Source organism: Carcharhinus amblyrhynchos, chromosome 14 (assembly GCF_965287045.1).
Source record: "Carcharhinus amblyrhynchos chromosome 14, sCarAmb.v2.hapA, whole genome shotgun sequence".
Taxonomy (NCBI): domain Eukaryota; kingdom Metazoa; phylum Chordata; class Chondrichthyes; order Carcharhiniformes; family Carcharhinidae; genus Carcharhinus; species Carcharhinus amblyrhynchos.
The window spans coordinates 4617343-4635398 of NC_137337.1; the positions used below are offsets into that span (position 1 = coordinate 4617343).

The 18056-nt window shown below is 41.1% G+C and overlaps 1 protein-coding gene across 2 annotated transcripts in view; it reads left to right on the forward strand.

Annotated features, from left to right (window-relative positions):
• dicer1 (dicer 1, ribonuclease type III) overlaps nt 1-18056 on the forward strand; it is a 120565-nt gene that overhangs the window by 44499 nt on the left and 58010 nt on the right. For both annotated transcript variants that reach the window (XM_080202187.1, XM_080202188.1), the window contains exons 8-13: nt 6272-6432; nt 7250-7421; nt 7930-8402; nt 9406-9538; nt 11381-11623; nt 13296-13450. In XM_080202187.1, coding sequence (XP_080058313.1) covers nt 6272-6432; nt 7250-7421; nt 7930-8402; nt 9406-9538; nt 11381-11623; nt 13296-13450 — 1337 coding nt within the window. The remainder of the gene's footprint in view (nt 1-6271; nt 6433-7249; nt 7422-7929; nt 8403-9405; nt 9539-11380; nt 11624-13295; nt 13451-18056) is intronic.

The window sequence follows — 18056 nt, forward strand, 5'->3', positions numbered from 1 at the left end:
ATTATAACCTCCATAGTATGCTAATATCATGGATCTGCCTAGTGGGATGATGAGATGCGACCTTTCCCAGTAATGAGATTAGCAGGCATCCAGATAGAGTCAGGTGTAAATAGCTGTCATTAGGAAACAGCTTACCTAGGTAACCAATAGATTAGTGGAGATATAGTTTGAGACGTATAAGATGATGAATGGGATGGATAGGATAGAGGTGGAAAGACTCTTCCCGCTCAGAAAGGACAGTAGGACTAGGGGGCACAGCCTCAAGATAAAGGGGGGGCAGTTTAGAATGGAGTTGAGGAAGAACTTCTTCACTCAAAGGGTGGTGAATCTCTGGAATTCTCTGCCCGTTGAAGTGATGGAGGCTACCTCACTAAATATTTTTAAGACGCGGGTTGATGGGTTTCTGATAAGAGAGGGGATTAAGGGTTATGGGGAGAGGGCGGGAATGTGGAACTGAGCCACGACAGATCAGCCATGATCTTATTGAATGGCGGGGCAGGCTCGAAGGGCCAGATGGCCTACTCCTGCTCCTATTTCTTATGTTCTTATGTCCTTATATACAGATGCTAAATTTGAAAGGCATGGAATGCGAGAATTGCAGGCAGCCCAAATACAGAGGGAAGAATCAAAGAGAAGTAATTATTAGCGTCCAGGCAGGCCAGTTTAACATCTTCAGCTGTGAGCCATTTTAACATCCAAGAAGCCTTGGGGCAAGGCAGTGCAGAAATCTTCATAAGACAGTTTAAGCATCTTTGTAGGAACAAGAAAAACAGTTCCCAGATTTGATCATCTCTCCTTGTGTAGTGTGGTAACTAAAAGCTGGATTTGATTTTTTGATTGATTTAATTCGGATGTTGTTTGGGAATGGGAATGTCTTGAGAAGTTCAGGGATCATAGAGGTATATATTTTAGAACAAGGGGTAATTTCTATATAAACTGTGTGTGTTCAGTGATTCATGTAGTTAATCCTTTTAGGAGTATTTGTCCTATTTATGTGTATTTGTCTTTTAATAGACTTTAGTAATTGTTACATGAAGACTGAACTGGTTATTCTCACTGTGGGTTTGATGTGACTCATACCAATCCAAAATCAATACTATACACCACAAACCAGTGTTTCATTTGAGACGTCATCGCAGAAAACACCCATGTGATTCGTGACAGTAAATTGAGCGCTCTTGACCAGGATCCTCCTTTTATAAAGGGGATTTTTTGAATATAATGAGAGTGAGGACCATGTGGAACCAGTGAGAATATCTTACTTAAAGTAAGAAAGCTTCAAAAGACTCTTGATCTATCTTGATCTTTCCTGGAAGTAGACAACTTTTCCGAAGCAAGTTTGAAAGGTGTGCCAAAAAAAATGATAAAACTGGCAGATGAATTGGAAATAATCTTGGCTACAGGGGCTAACAAGGCTGAGATAATTGAATGCATAACAACATATTTCAAAATTTCAAGAAGTGAAGAAATTGAGTTAGTTAGGTTTCAATTATAAAGGAATGTAGAAATTAAGAAGCTGGCAATGCAGGAAAGAGAAAAGGAGATAGCTTCCCAATGGGAGCAAGAGGAAAAAAAGGGAACTTAAGAGGGAAATACAGCAAGCTGCAAGGGATGAAAGAGACTTCCTACGTCATACCCAGGTAGTAGATATCGAATGATACCGAAGACAGCAGGGGAAGAAGGTCCGAACTAGTGGGGAGATGTTCAGATATGTACAAGTTCTCCCCACATTCGTTGAATGGGATGCAGAGACATTTTTCTATGCTTTTGCGAAAATGGCTAAACCGCTGAAATGACCACAGGACATTTGAACTCAACTGTAGGTAGTGCTACTTAAGTCTGTGCATCTTTGGCAGAGGAAAGATTGGGAATTATGACCAGTAAGTTGTGGAGGACATGGCCCTGTCTACACCAATGGGGATGAAGTGGAAATGCTTGAAAGCTTCTAGTTTGTCATGTCCAGATCTCCAACAACCTGTCCTCGTCCCTCCACGCCAACACAATAGCTAAGAAAACCCATTAATGCCTTTTCTTTCTCAAATGGCTAAGGAAATTTAGCATGCCCACTACAACTCACTATTTTTTTATAGATGCACCATAGAAAGCATCTTTCCCGATGTATTTGGACAAGTTGGGCTGAAGGGCATGTTTCCATGCTGTAAACTTCTATGACTCTAATCAGAGCTTGGTATGGCTCCTGCTCTGATTAAGACTACAAGAAACTGCAAAGGGTTGTGAACGTAGCCCAGTCTATCATGCAAACCAGCCTCCTATCCATTGACTGCATCTACACATTATGCTGCCTCGGAAAAGCAGCTAGCATAATCAAGAATCCCATACATCACGGACTAATCTCTTCCACCTTCTTCCACTGGGAAAAAGATACAAAAGTCTGAGATCATGTACCAACTGACTCAAGAACAGCTACTTCCCTGCTGCCATCAGACTTTTGAATGGACCGACCTTATATTAGGCTGATCTTTTTCTACGTCCTAGCTACAGCTGTAACACTTCATCCTTTTCCTCTCCCCTGTATGTTCTATGAATGGTGTGCTTTGTCTGTATAGTGCACAAGAAGCAATACTTTACACTGTATCTCAATACATATGACAATAATAAATCACAATAAATAAATCTATTTTGGGTGCTTTTGAGCTGATGCCAGACGCTCTCAACCAAAGCTGTAAGAAAACAGCTTGGACAGGTTTGCATTGAATTTGAAAGGGTTAAACAAATTTTGATAGGTGGGTGCAAGCACTGAAAATAGAAGAAGCTTATGATGTCTTTGGGGAGAGAATTTTGTTGGAGGAATTTAAAGACTCGTTGCCTACAATGATCAGAACTTGTGTTGAGGAGCAGAAAGTTAGAATTAGCAGACAAGCAGCAGAACTTTCAGACAACTTATCTGCTAGTTCATAGACCGAAGCCTTTCTTTAGATGCACTTCTAAATTGGAGAATACTAGAAATTGGGAATCTGCAAGAGATTCGCAGGGAGAGGACAGGCCTTCAAGAGAAGGAGTAGTCAGAAATTCCAAGGAGGTTTCATCTCAGAATAAGTTTGCTAAGATTGAGACATGAAAAAAGGTTAGATATTCTCACTGCAATAAACTGGGCCACACACGATCAATATACAGGAGATTAAACAGTCGTTTGCTTGGGGTTATCAATCTTAAACCAGGAAAAATGTATTTAGACACTGGAGAGCGAGTGAAGCCAGTCGGATGGGTACACAGAGCGAGAGCAAACACAAGGGACAAAAACGTGCACAACTTGCATAGGAGCAGAGTGTCCAGCAGATGGCAGATGTGTGAAAGATTTTGGGGGCAGTTCTCCAATAGAAGATTCAAAGTGTCGAATTCACATGAAAACTGGATTAAATTACATTAGTTTTTTCAGAGGGAATTCAGAGAAGAATCTCCCACACTGAACTGCTGAGTGTACCAGTATAAATCAAGTTGGAAACCACTTGGCAGGGCCTATTCCTGCCTAGGAAGCTGGTAGCACAGCGCTGAGTGGGCCACTGCACATGCGCCAATCTGTCAGCGCCAAGATCGGCATTGCTGGTCTCCCAGTTGCTGCCCAGCTCCACAATCCCCACAATGCCAGCTCTCTCAGCACCCCTCCCTCCCCCCAAGCATACCCAGGCTCAGCCTTGATTTTTTTCCCCCCACCCCACTAAAAAATCAGTGTAGTGGGATGGGAGAATCACCTGATTAGTGCGTAAAGCATTCCCAAGTGGACGGGATAAAATGGGAGAAGATACCTAAAATCATATGGGATACAGGCGTATCCTTAATGCTATGGGCTCGTGATATTTGTTGTCGAAAAGGGATATTGAAGGAAAAGGTACTGGTTTGCAGCATTCAGTGAAAAATGAGCAATCCCTTTAGTAAGGAATACTAATTCTGACCATGGGTCACTGTCTGTGTGCAGTTTGCACGTTCCCCCATCCCCACTGCGCTCCAAAGATGTGTTGGTTAGATTGATAAGCTATGTAAAATTGTCCCTTAATGCCAGGGGCAGGGGTAAATACATGGGGTCACAAGAATGGGGCCTGGGTGAGATTGTTGTTGGTTAAGGTTCGATGGATCAAATGGCCCCCTCCCGCACTGTAGGGATTCTATTACTCTAAAAATCAGCTTGAAAAGTATATTGAAGATGGGGAAGCAGTGGTAGGTGCAGTAAAAACCTTGCTTATTGCAGGCATTCAATTTATTCTAGGCAGGGTCACAGGTGCATACTGTATTTGAACAGCCAATAGCGAATCCAGCCATGGTGAAATTACAAACAGACCACCCTAGAGTGGTCTGAGCTATGTTTTTCAGCCAAGAAGCCATTTTAACATCTAAGAAGTCTTCGAGCAAGATAGTGCAGAAACCACCTTAAAGACTGTTTAAAATCTTCACTGCACCAGGAAAAATTATTTCCAAGACTTGATTAGCTGCCATGTATCGTGTGGTAACTGGAAGCTGGATTTGACTTAGTTTAATTTAATTTGGCTGTTGTTTGGGAATGGGAAAGTCTCAAGTTCAGGAGTTGCAGATGTATATTTTGGAGCAAGGGGTAATTTTGATATAAACTGTATGTATTTAATTCATATTTAATTGTCTTAAAAGTATTACAGTCCTATTTGGGTATATTTTGTCTTTGCTTTAATAAATAATCTTTACTAATTGTTACACAACGACTGGGCTGGTTATTCTCACTCGGGATTTCATGTTAACTCTTTGCACCATCCAGAACAAAACTATACATCACCACGAAGCAGTGTTTCAAGTTGAGATGCCCTCGCAGATGACACCCGCATGGTTCGTGACACTAACTTAACACACAGCAAACACTTGAAAATGCAAAAGTTGAATTCATATCAAAAATTCACAGGATTACACTGTAGGAATATTAGCTTGCAGTGTAATTCTATGTATCTGTTGTCTATCTCTTTTTTAATTCACTTCCGGTCCTATTATGGTGCTGCCAAAGTCAGGATTTTGAACGTGGATGAAGTGATTGGACAGTACGTTCTCCTGAAGTTTGATTGTACAGCACCAGTTGTGTTTGAGCTCCTTATTTATGATCTGGGATTTCAACTCGATTACTAACTTTGGACGATGAAAATAAACTGCAGTGCATTATGTTAGACAAACATTTAAATTCCTATTCCTCGTAAGATGCTTTGGTGAAAAGTTAGGATTGTGATGCAGGCTTTGGAAAAGTTACTCTTCCTTGGACCTTCCCATCCCAAAGTGTTGATTTATTTTTGACTGGGTTTGATTCTTGTGACCCTTCCATATATAACACAAAAGGTAATACAGGGTAGTGGCTGAAGGATGTATTTTAGCTGTATCTAGTCAAGTCCATGTTTTTACCTAATTAACAGGATTTGTTGAATGATATTTGAGGTGGTGGGATCTGGAGGGTGGTTTTTGTCCCTAACCAAGGTACTGAAGCCAGTTGTCAAAGACAACTCCTCTAGCTTCACATCTGGTTATTCTTTTGTGGTCTAAGTCTGATGGATTTAAAAATTAAGCAGCATTCCAGCAGTTTTTAAAAGCAAAATATCCAGTCTCATTGCTTTCAGGAAGGCTAATGGGATGCTGGCCTTCATAGCGAGGGGGATTGAATATAAAAGTAGGGAGGTCTTGCTGCGGCTGTACAGGGCATTGGTGAGGCCGCAGCTGGAGTACTGTGTGCAGTTTTGGGCACCGTACTTACGCAAGGATATTTTGGCCTTGGAGGGAGTGCAGAGGAGGTTTACTAGGCTGATGCCGGAGTTGAGGGGGTTGAGCTATGAGGAGAGGCTGAATAAACTAGGCTTGTACTCGTTAGAGTTTAGAAGAATGAGGGGAGATCTCATTAAGACGTATAAGATGATGAATGGGATGGATAGGATAGAGGTGGAGAGACTCTTCCCGCTCAGAAAGGACATTTTCCCCTAGGACTAGGGGGCACAGCCTCAAGATAAAGGGGGGGCGGTTTAGAACAGAGTTGAGGAGGAACTTCTTCACTCAAAGGGTGGTGAATCTCTGGAATTCTCTGCCCGTTGAAGTGGTGGAGGCTACCTCGCTAAATATTTTTAAGACGCGGGTTGATGGGTTTTTGATAAGAGAGGGGATTAAGGGTTATGGGGAGAGGGCGGGAATGTGGAACTGAGCCACGGCAGATCAGCCATGATCTTATTGAATGGCGGGGCAGGTTCGAAGGGCTAGATGGCCTACTCCTGCTCCTATTTCTTATGAGTGTCGTTTTAATGTTTTGTTTTTGGTTATTTAGATGTGTGAGGAGAATCCCTCTTGCCCCCGTATCTTGGGACTAACTGCCTCCATCTTAAATGGTAAGTGTGATCCTTCTGAGTTGGAGGAGAAGATTCTGAAGCTGGAAAAGATTCTCAGAAGCAGTGCAGAGACTGCCACTGATCTGGTGGTGTTGGACAAGTGAGTTGTAGACACATCCTAGTTTCTTAATTCTTCACTTTGTTATAATATGCCGGTACTGTTTGAGGGCTGGTGTTACTGTAGGTTAACATTCATCTTTTAATTTATGCCAAATTCTAATCTTAAACCTGATTTCAGTCCCGTGCAAAATAGATGCATGTCTACTTGCTGTAAGGGTTTATACTAGATGTGCTTGGATGGTCACAACCCATTTTCTCATTTGATCATGCACATTGTAAATTGGCCATCGTTAAGCTGTATTGCTCTGAGAATCTAGAAGGATGACTGTCCAGGATCAAATGACATTGTTTTATTTGGCTGCCATATTGTTGCCTTTCAAGAGCATGAATAATGCAAATTGGTCAATTTATCTCACACCTGTAGTTACCCCAGAAGGTAGTGATGGGCCCACCTCCTTAATTGTGATTTTCTTTTAACAATAGAGTAGTTTGATAGATCATTTCAGAGGACAGCATACAGGACGAGACAAAAGCTACATGCAGGCCAGATAGTATGATTGGAAGGTTTCCTTCCCTGAAAAGCATTTGGATTTTTATAATGTTCCAGCAGCTTTTATGGCCGTTCTGCTGGCATTAGCCCTTAAATTGTCACATTTGTTAAATTCAGACTTGGTATCTGTCATTGTGAGATTTGAACTTTTTTACATCAAGTCATGTCCATTTTGTTATAATTAAATTAAATTTCTTCTAATTTGTTATACAAAATTAATAGAAGTTCAGTTTTGAAAATGAAGAGAAATGCAGAATTGTTGTTTGAATATTATGCTCAATTTATTCATGACTCCTTTTACATACAGGTACTCTTCTCAGCCTCATGAAGTTGTGCTTGATTGTGGACCATATGAGGATAAAAGTGGGCTGTATGAAAAGCTTTTAAAGGAGTTGGATGAAGCACTTAATTTTATTAATGACTTCAATAACATATCTGCACATTGTGATGATAGAGGTCCAACTTCAGTCCCTAAACAGGTATGTGCTGAGAATGAGGTGTGTGATATGCCTCCTTTGTAATATCGTTCATAGTTTACAAAAGTTCAAACTCATTGTTTGACAACAGTGTTGAGGACAGATTCAAATACCACGTTTGTTTGAAATTTCTTAGCAGCAGGTTACAAACCTGCCCAGGCTCAAAGATGAGGGTGTAACACAGTTATAGAACATTTTGTGTCTGTAGTGGAAGGGGTGCCTAATAGAAAACAGTATCCTGTATTCTAAATTAGTGCTGAATTAGATGTTAACCACTCCATCCATGTTTATCGGTAAATTTACTGATCAAGGAGCTAAAATAATATCCTATTTTCTAAAGCAAATGTTATTTTTTGCGATATGTCTGGTACTTTGATTTCCCATTCACTTATTATTTTAAAATTCAATTTTCAAAGTTTAAAACTGTACTGCTTCTACAAAAGTGTGTTTAATGCAAATAATGAGAGGCCAGCTTTCACACTGAATCGTTTTGTCTCTTTGATTACCATAGGTACTGGTAGACTGCCGTGCAGTATTAACTGTTCTTGGGCCTTGGTGTGCAGATAAAGTGGCTGGGATGATGGTAAGAGAACTGCAGAAATATATAAAGCACGAGCAGGAGGAGTTGAACAGAAAGTTCCTTTTGTTTACAGACACTCTTTTAAGGAAAATTCACGCACTCTGTGAAGAGCACTTCTCACCTGCTGCACTCGATTTGAAATACGTGACACCAAAAGTCAGCAAACTGCTGGAAATCCTGCACGAGTATAAACCTTTTGAACGGCAGCAGTTTGAGAGTGTTGAGTGGTACAACAACAGAAACCAAGACAACTATGTATCGTGGAGTGATTCTGAAGATGAGGATGAGGACGAAGAAATAGAGGAGAAAGAGAAGACTGACACTAACTTCCCATCCCCTTTCACCAATATACTGTGCGGGATTATTTTTGTTGAGAGACGCTATACGGCAGTTGTCTTAAATAGGTAAGAGATTGTAAAAGCCTGGGCAAAACCATGCTGAGAATCACGTGCAGTTTTATAAACTCTACTTTTAATAAGGAAATGGATCCATTTGAGGAAATTATTCAGAAATGACTAGAATGAGCTAGAAATGGGGGTCTTTGAGTAAAAAAATTGTAAAGCTATTATTGGTAGAAGTAGATTGAGAATAAATACAAGTCTTCAAAATGTGAGATTTTACATGCTGCAGAATTCACAGAATAGTTGCATGTAAGGCTGTATAACATGAGTTATATATTCAGTCTGTCCAAATTTACTCATCCAGAAATATTCTAAAACCGCACCCATTGTAGCATTTAAGTGTGCTTTCAGTTTTCAGCTCTACAGTCAAGAAGTTTATTCTGAACATTAATCATTCATTATGCAAAAATATTTCCTGACTGTCGAAATATATCTCTTACTTTCTAGAATTAGTGTCCCTCTATCCTACCAGAATTGAAAACAAGCATGAAAGAGCTTGATCACAACTTCCTCTAATTTGTGTTCAACACACATTCTGTAGGATTTATTGATTCATGCAGTGCTTGGTTCCAAATATTGAACAAGACTAAGAGGTTTTGCTCAGCTTCACCTTAATGATTTTGGCACCATTTGTCGAGTGTGTGTGTGTGTGTGTGTGTGTGTGGTTAACTGGAATTGAATGAAATAGGATAAAGGTTTAGAAATTTTGCAACTACCTGTGGCTTTAACATCACTTGGAGATTATAAATGACCTATTTTACTCCACACAAGACCTTTGGAGCAAAACGTAGTGTTTCTGACCAAAACGAACTGCTTGTTTCACTGCAAATGATGAGTGGGGAACTATTTTTGGATTGGCAGGGGGAAGGGCAGGTGGTGGTTATAGTAACCAATTCATTCTCTGATAACATTTGTCTTGGAGTGGGCTAATTAGTTTTCCTCTCCATTGTCGTCCTCTTCCCCTCACTTCATAGAATGTAACTTGAGTTCATTATCTTACCTCCAGGTTGATAAAAGAAGCCGGTAAGCAGGATCCAGAGTTGTCTTACGTCAGCAGTAATTTCATAACCGGTCATGGCATTGGAAAGAACCAGCCTCGTAACAAACAGATGGAAGTGGAGTTTAGGAAACAAGAAGAGGTAAAAACATCTTGTCTTACTTTCAAAAAGAAACCACCCAGCTTTGAAGGCTGTGTTGCTTTCCCTACATGGATGTTACCTCTATTAAAGCTGTAAATCTGCGATGTTCTTTACCTTGTTTCTGAGCACATTATACAAGAATATCTAAAATGAGCATCTGTGGATGCTCTGGTAGATCCACTGAGATACTAAACTCTCTGTTGGGATGGTCACAGATTCAGTCTGACAAGGGTCCTGTAGTTCACATCAGCATACAGGCTGTGTGACCCTCAGATATGGACAAGAAATTTGTGTAATCGGAAGGTTATATCAACTGTGTGGAGCCACTCTCAATTAGAAAATGACTATTTGGTAACTCAATTATTGGTACTAATACTCTGAATAGGTCAAAATCTGAGTTGCAGTCACAAGTCAGAGCCAGACGTGTTAACATTTCTTCAATGTTTGGACCTACCAATAGGCTTGCTGTCATCTGGTGATAATTCTGTTTTTGAAGCAGCCACAAGATTGTTTTTAATCTCGTGGCTGCTTCAAAAACAGAATTATCACCAGATGACAGCAAGCCTATTGGTAGGTCCAAACATTTTTCTATTCTGTTTGAATTGTGAAAGGATCCTGTAATACAATTATAGATTTTGGATTTTATCCTTCCACTCGTGGGTTGGAAGGTTGTCTTTAAGCTGCATCATACTAGAATTAAGTGTTCATGTTTGTAGGAATGTTGGTAGTGATATCAGTGGAAAGGGTGGAATTAAGAACATCACACTACTACCATCATACCGGAGCGTAGCCTTAAGTCTAATCTTGTGGGTTTTTTAAAAGATGGTTTGTGAAAGCTCAATTTTTAAAAAGATCATCCCTCCTGACTTAGTTAAGATTTAGTTTTGTACTTAACTATTGTGTTCAAATCTGGACACCACACTTTAGAAAGGATGTCAAGACCTTGGAGCAGGTGCATTGGAAATTTACTAGACCAGTGGCAGGGATCAGTGACTTCAGTTGTGTGAAGGAGCTGGTATTGGTCTCTTTGCATCTGAGGAGATAAAGAAGATGGGCCATAACTTCCAGTCTCCCCAGCATCGAACTAGGAGGTACTCCAAAGGTGCACTATGTCACGGACCACGGTGTGTTACCTGTAAGGATATCCCAACTTGAACACTGGTTTGTGGCAGTGTACAGATTTTTGGATTATTTTGGGCAATCATGTAAAACCCCAATGAGGAACCAGTTCAGTCAACGTATAAACGATTATTAAGAATATTTATCAACTTAAAAGAAAATTACACAACGGAAAGGACTACAGTAGTCCAAGACACTTAAGGACATGAATAACTGAACAGTTTGTATAGAAATTAAACCTTATTCCAAAATATATCTACAATAAGACTTCCTTTTCCCAAATAACATTCAAATGATATAAGGCTCAAAATCAAATCCAGTTTATAATTATTGCATAACGTCAAGCAGGTGATACAGACTGTGTGCAAAGGTGTGCAGGCATTTACGGCACACGCACTCTTTGCATTGAAAGCAGATGGCATTTCAAAATTACCCACATTCATGCTGTCAATTCATTTTTATACTTTTATAAGTTGACCCCATTTTGTGGATGGATTTCGAAGCTTCAGAGTTCAAATTCCACAGTATGCAAAACGGATGTGCTGTCCCATTATCTTGCCTTCCCTTTGTACACTGGTTTATCTTGAATACTCCTGTAATTTTACGCAGAGTAAACTCAAAGCAAACAACAAATCGTGTGTAAAATTGTGTTACCTAGTCATTGAGCTCTTGGGACTGCATTAAACTAATGCCAATTTTTCTTTCTCCAAAAAATTGTTGTAGGTGCTGAGAAAGTTCCGTGCACATGAGACCAATTTACTCATTGCAACCAGTGTTGTTGAAGAGGGAGTCGATATTCCAAAATGCAATCTGGTGGTTCGGTTTGATTTGCCAACAGAATATCGCTCTTATGTGCAATCAAAAGGAAGAGCACGAGCACCCATCTCAAACTACATCATGCTTTCAGATTCTGACAAAATTGAAGATTTTAAAGAGGACCTCAAAACCTATAAAGCAATTGAAAAGGTACCAGCTGGTTTTTACTTGATAAATACAGACTGAAAGATGCACAACAGAATTAATATGGATTGAATTTTAGAGCTATTTACTAAATGTTGTATCATTATTGAAGGATAGAGAATTGATTTTTTTTTGTCACGAGTTTAAAATATAATTTGATTTCCTGAGTTTTTGTTCCAGAGGCACTTTTGGGTACTTTTCTGAATTGATTTTGTTTCAATTTATTCTTGGGCTGCAAGAAATAGTTATACGGCCAAGTTTATTGTCTTGACAACTTGGTGACTTGCTGGACTAGAATCAAATGTAGGTTGTGGCGATGGAGCAGACTTCCTGAAAGAAAAATTGAAGCAGTTGGGTTTTCCAGCAGCTTTAGTATTTTCCGTTGCTCACATTGATTACTTGAATTCTATTGGCATTTGAGCTCAAGACCAGTGGATTTTATGTCCAGTACATTACCATTCCCATGGTGATTGTTCTTCACGTGTCAGCACAGTTGATGAATGTTGGCAACTTCTCATCTTGTCTTTTACAAACATCCACACACATATATCTATTCCAATAAACAAGGATCACTGGATAACAACAGAGTCAAGCTATGGCTGAGTTGCCACATGCCTCCCCAAACCAGGAGCTTAAAAGCCAAACTTCTATCTGTCATTGAAACCAACTAAGTTGCCTGGACGAGGGATCAAATTTGGTCAGGCAGTGCTTTTAATGATTAGATTATTTAACATTTTGATGGAAAGGTTTTGAAAATGAGGGTGGGAAATGTCAGCAGTGCAGATGAAAGTTAGCTCTTCTACTGCTGGCACTTCTGAGATCAGGTTTGACCCTTGCACTGCACTTATGAACTCAGTGCCCCCAAGGAACTCATTTAGGACTAATCGCCAAATCCAGATCATTTAGAAACTTCATAGCCATTCAAGAAGGAGTACTTTGATCTTGTCATGAATGATGGATTAAACACGAGTTCTGGGAATGAAGAGTTTCAAGTTACCACACCAACTTGCCCCATTTCCCACTGTGATGTTTGCTTCTGAGACTCTGGTTTTGGTTCCAGAATAGCTTCAAAGGTGCAAGTGCTAATGAGTCTATTGTGTGCTAATTGCCAGCTGTTGAATATTCTCTCCTCTGAACTTCTAAATGCACTACCCAAGTGCTGACTGGCAAGTCAGAAGGTCAGCTAGTGGCTAGATGTTCCAAGTACAGTAAGAAGTCTCACAACACCAGGTTAAAGTCCAACAGCTCATAACACCTTTTGGACTTTAACCTGGTGTTGTGAGACTTCTTACTGTGTTTACCCCAGTCCAACGCCAGCATCTCCACATCATGCTCCAAGTAGTCCTGGTGCTTTGAGCTGCTGATGTTTAAATATCCATGATTCATGTTTCTTTTCATCGAGTGATCTCTGCTGGCAAATGTACATGCATGAATATTGGCTGCCGGCTGAATTGAATTTACCATGCATAGTTCATCAGGCTGCTGATACCATCAAGGCTTTTTGTGAAGAATGCCCTAGAGATTGATGAAAATCTCCAGCAAGTAGCAATGCCTTTAGGAAAGGTAGTGAAAAGGCCTTGGAATTGTCTGACTTAAAATGCAGTAATTGCAAAACATTGCCCTATAGCTATGTTTTCTGGAAGGTTCATATATTTATTTCCATTGGTACCTTGCTAAGATTCTCCGAAACAAGTGCTCAAAGTCTGTGGATTCAGTTGATGTGGAGGTAGAACCTGTCACCGATGATGATGAGATGCTTCCCCCGTATGTACTGAGGCCAGAAGAAGGGAGTCCGCGAGTAACCATCAATACTGCCATCGGACATGTGAACAGGTAGAGTCTGAACGTTGTTAATGCCTGAAAGCATCAAACCAATGTCAACAATCTTAAATTTTGAAAGTTTACTTATTAGTCGCAGGTAAGGCTTACTTTAACACTGCAATGAAGTTACTGTGAAATTCCCTGAGTCACCACACTTTGGCGTTTGTTTGGGTCAATGCACCTAACCAGTATGTCTTTTAGAATGTGGGAGGAAACTGGAGCCCCCAGAGAAAACCCATGCCGATGTGGGGAGAACGTGCAAACTCCACACAGACGGTGACCCAAGCCAAGTATTGAGCCCGGGTCCCTGGCACTTTGAAGCAGCAGTGCTAACCACTGTACTGCCGTGTTTAAGCTTTTAAGAACCATAGAATGGTTTCTGCACAGGAGGTGGCCGTTTTGCCCCTCCTATCCATGTTGGCTCTTTGCAAGAGTAACTCATCTAGTCTCATTATTCTACTCTCCCCATTCTCCTGCCAATGCTTTAGCTTCGTAAAATTATCCAATTCTCTTATTGAATATGCCTCTGCCACATTCTCAGGGCAGTGCATTCCAGGCCCTGACCACTCACTGGTTAAAAATGCTTTTCCTCATGGCACCATTGCTGTTTTTGCCAATTATTTTAAATCTCTGCCATCCCTCTGCCTTTGGAAACAACTTTTCTCCATCTATTCTGTACTGACCCCTCATTATTTTGAATATCTCTATCAAATCTCCCCTCAATTTTCTCATCTTCAAGGAGAATAACCCTAACCCCTCCAATTTATCCACATTACTGAAGCTCCTCATCCCCTGGAACCATCCCCATGAATCTTCCCTGCACTCTTGAGCTAAGGTGGGTCAAGCCAACCAAGTGTCATTTCAGGACACTGATCATTGTGGCATAAGATTTAAGATGAGATTAATTTTGTGCATGGAGAGGTGATGATATCCAGGGTACTTAGTTGAATGAAAGTAACTTATGTAATATTTTCAGAACTTTTAAAATATAACCTGCAATTTCTACCATTTTGTGACCATTTACTTCACTTTCCATCGTTGATATAATTGTGTACATTTGTTTTTCTGGTTCAGAGTAGAAATAGGATACATGTTAAGGACCTGTTGAATCATCTCTGTATTCAATGAAATCTCCTAAATCCCCCTGTGTTACATTTGCATAAATGTAATTTTGAATAAATACTAACTTTGCTGTATACTGGCAAATGTATAATTGTTTTAAGGTGCATAATGTTGTGATCCTAGCTGATACCACTGAGCAGTCTGTTCCCAGAGTGGAACCCTGTCTCTTAACTTTAGTTTTTTGTTTGGTGGGTGAACAAAGTCACAGGACATGGTGATTACCTTTTAATGAAAGAGTGAAACATTCACTAAACTAGAAAAGATTAACTATAATGCACAACTCCATCTCTTCCTTCGCACATAGACACAGATTTATATGGATTGCACAAGTTATAAAATATATCTTCTATCCTCTAATATTCTCAGTAAGTACATAGGCCATGCAAACCGATAAGTGAAATGTGGTCAGACACACCATACTCTGAAACCAAGTGACAGATGCCACCCTGTATAACACCTAAGCGGATTTCTCAAGAAATCCACAGATACTTGTCACACTTTGAGTCAACTGCCCTCACTGAATCTCAATCCTCCACAAGGGTTTCCAAACTCCAATCTTGAAGAGCACAATTGAAACCGTCTCCCACACAAGACTTTCTCTCAAATGTCTTCGTCAAGGCAGCCACATCCAGGATTTCAACCTCACCCGTTGGTATTCCTTTTGCCCTGGATTGCCATGTGCATTCAGATTTTTTAACAATCTCTCAGGTACCCAGCCATACCATCAGTACACCTCTGTTTCACTCTGTGTTAAAACACTTAAACTTAGGATTACTTGGATGTCTCCTTTCTCACTGTAAGAAATCTCACAACACCAGGTTCAAGTCCAACAGGTTTATTTCATAGCATGAGCTTTTGGAGCGCTGCCACTTCAGGTGAGTGGAGGATTGGGTTCACAAAGAGGGCATATATAGATACAGTTTCAATTACAAGATAATGGTTGGAATGCGAGTCTTAACAGGTAATCTAGTCTTTAGAGGCGCAGAAGTGCAAGTGGAGTGAGGGTTAAGCAGAGGTTAAAGAGGTGTGAATTGTCTCAAGCCAGGACAGTTAGAGATTTTGTAAGTCCAGGCAAGCCGTGGGAGTTACAAATAGTGTGACATGAACCCAAATCCCGGTTGAGGCCATCGTCATGTGTGCAGAACTTGGCTATCAGTTTCTGCTTGGCGATTCTGCATTGTCATGTGTCTTGAAGGCTGCCTTGGAGAACGCTTACCCAAAGATCAGAGGCTGAATGTCCTTGACTGCTGAAGTGCCCCCCAGTAGGAAGGGAACACTCCTGTCTGGTGACTGTCGAGTGGTATCCATTCTTCCATTGTCATAACATCTGCAGGGTCTCGCCAATGTACCATGCCTCAGGACATCCTTTCCTGCAGCGCATCAGATAGGCAACGTTGGCTGAGTCGCAAGAGTATGTGCTGTGTACCTGGTGGATGGTGTTCTCGTGTGGCATCCATGTCGATGATCTGGCATGTCTTGCAGAAGTTTCTGTGGCAAGGTTGTGTAGTGTCATGGTCACTGTTCTCCTGGAGGCTGGGTAGTTTGCTGCGTTCAATGTGTGGGGATGGCCTTGGCGAGATGTTCGTCTTCATCAATGACACGTTAAAGAAGCTATCCCTAATGCACAAGCCCTTTGTATACACACGATCTGTTCAGATGAGGAGGAATGCAACAGACATCTACAGATGCTGAAAGATGCCCTTGTAAGAACAGGATATGACACTTGATTCATCGATTGACAGTTCTGATGTGCCACAGCAAAAAACTGCACCAACTGCCTCAGAAGACAAATATGGGACATAGCCAACAGAGTACCCTTCGTCATCCTGTACTTCCCCAGAGCACAGAAGCTATGACATCATTTTCAGAGCCTTCAACATGTTATCAATGAAAACGCCCCAGTCCTCAATGACTTCATCGCCCAAGGCCCCAGCAATTTCCTCCCTTGCCTCTGAGGTCTGGGATATATCCCATCTGGCCCAGGGTACTTGTCTACCTTAATGTTTCTCAAGAACCCCAATACCGCCACCTTTTTGATCTCAACATGACTCAAACTATCTACACACCCTTTCTCAGAGTCATCATCCATCAAGTCCTCCTCTGGTGAATACTGACGCAAAGTACTCATTTACTAACTCACCCATTTCCTGTGGCTCCACGCATAGATTCTCTCCCCTGTCCTTGAGTGGGCCTGGCTACCCTCTTGCTCTTTATATATGTGTAAAAAGCCTTGGGATTTTCCTTAATCTTGCTGGTCAATGATTTTTCATGTCCCCTTTTCGCCCTCCTTACTCCATCCTTAAGTTTCTTTCTACTTGTATTCCACACTTGCTTCGTGTATTCCTAGACTTGACAAATGCTTACTTTTTCTCTTTGACTAGGCTCACAATATCTCTTGTTATCCAAGTTCCCAAAACTTGCGATATTATCCTTCATCCTTATAGGAATGTGCCGGTCCTGAATCCCTATCAACTTGAAAGCTTCCCACATGCCAGATGTTGATTTGCCCTCAAACATCTACCTCCAATCTACATTCTTCAGTTCCTGCCTAATATTCTTGTAATTAGCCTTCCCCCAATTTAGCTCCTTAACTTGAAGACTACACTTCTCCTTATCCATCAGTACCTTTAAAGCTGCCTGAATTGTGGTCAGTGTTCCCGAGCTGCCCCCCTACTGAAACGTTGACCACCTGGCCGGGCTCATTCCCCAATACCAGGTCCAGTATGGCCCCTTCCCTAGTTGGACTATCTATATACTGTTTCAAGAAGTCCTTCTGGATGCTCCTTACAAACTCTGCCCCATCCATGCCCTTAGCACTAAGTGAGTCCCAATCAATATAAGGGAAGTTAAAATCTCCCACCACAACAACCCTGTTACTTTTACACCTTGCCAAAATTTGTTCTTCAATCTCCTGCTGGCTGTTGGGAGGCCTAATGTAAACTCCCAAAATTGTGACTACACTGTATTACTGAGCTCTAGCCATTATTGCCTCACTGTATGAGCCCTCCGAGGTGTCTTCCCACAGTACAGCTGTGATATTCTCCTTAACCAGTAGTGCAACTTTAGTGCCCCCCCCCCAACCCTTTTACACTCCACTCCCCTCTATCCGGTTGGAAACATGTGTATCCTGGGACATTAAACTACCAATCCTGTCCTTCCCTTAACCAAATCTCTGTAATTCCAGCAACATCATAGTTCCTAGTACTAATCCAAGCACTAAGTTCATCTGCTTTACCTGTTACACTTTTTGCATTGAAAAAATGCTCTTCAGTTCACCAAACCTTCTCTGATTAGCAACCACACCTTGTCTGCTTTTCCTCAGTGTCTTACTGGCCCTACTCTCAGGGTCCCCTTCAGTTAATTCACCTTTGCTTTGATTCCCCCTCCCCTGCCAAACTAGTTTAAATCCTCCCTTGTGACACTGGCAAATCTCCCGTCCAGAATATTTATGTCCTTCCAGTTTAGGTGCAACCCGTCCTTGTACAGGTCCCACTTG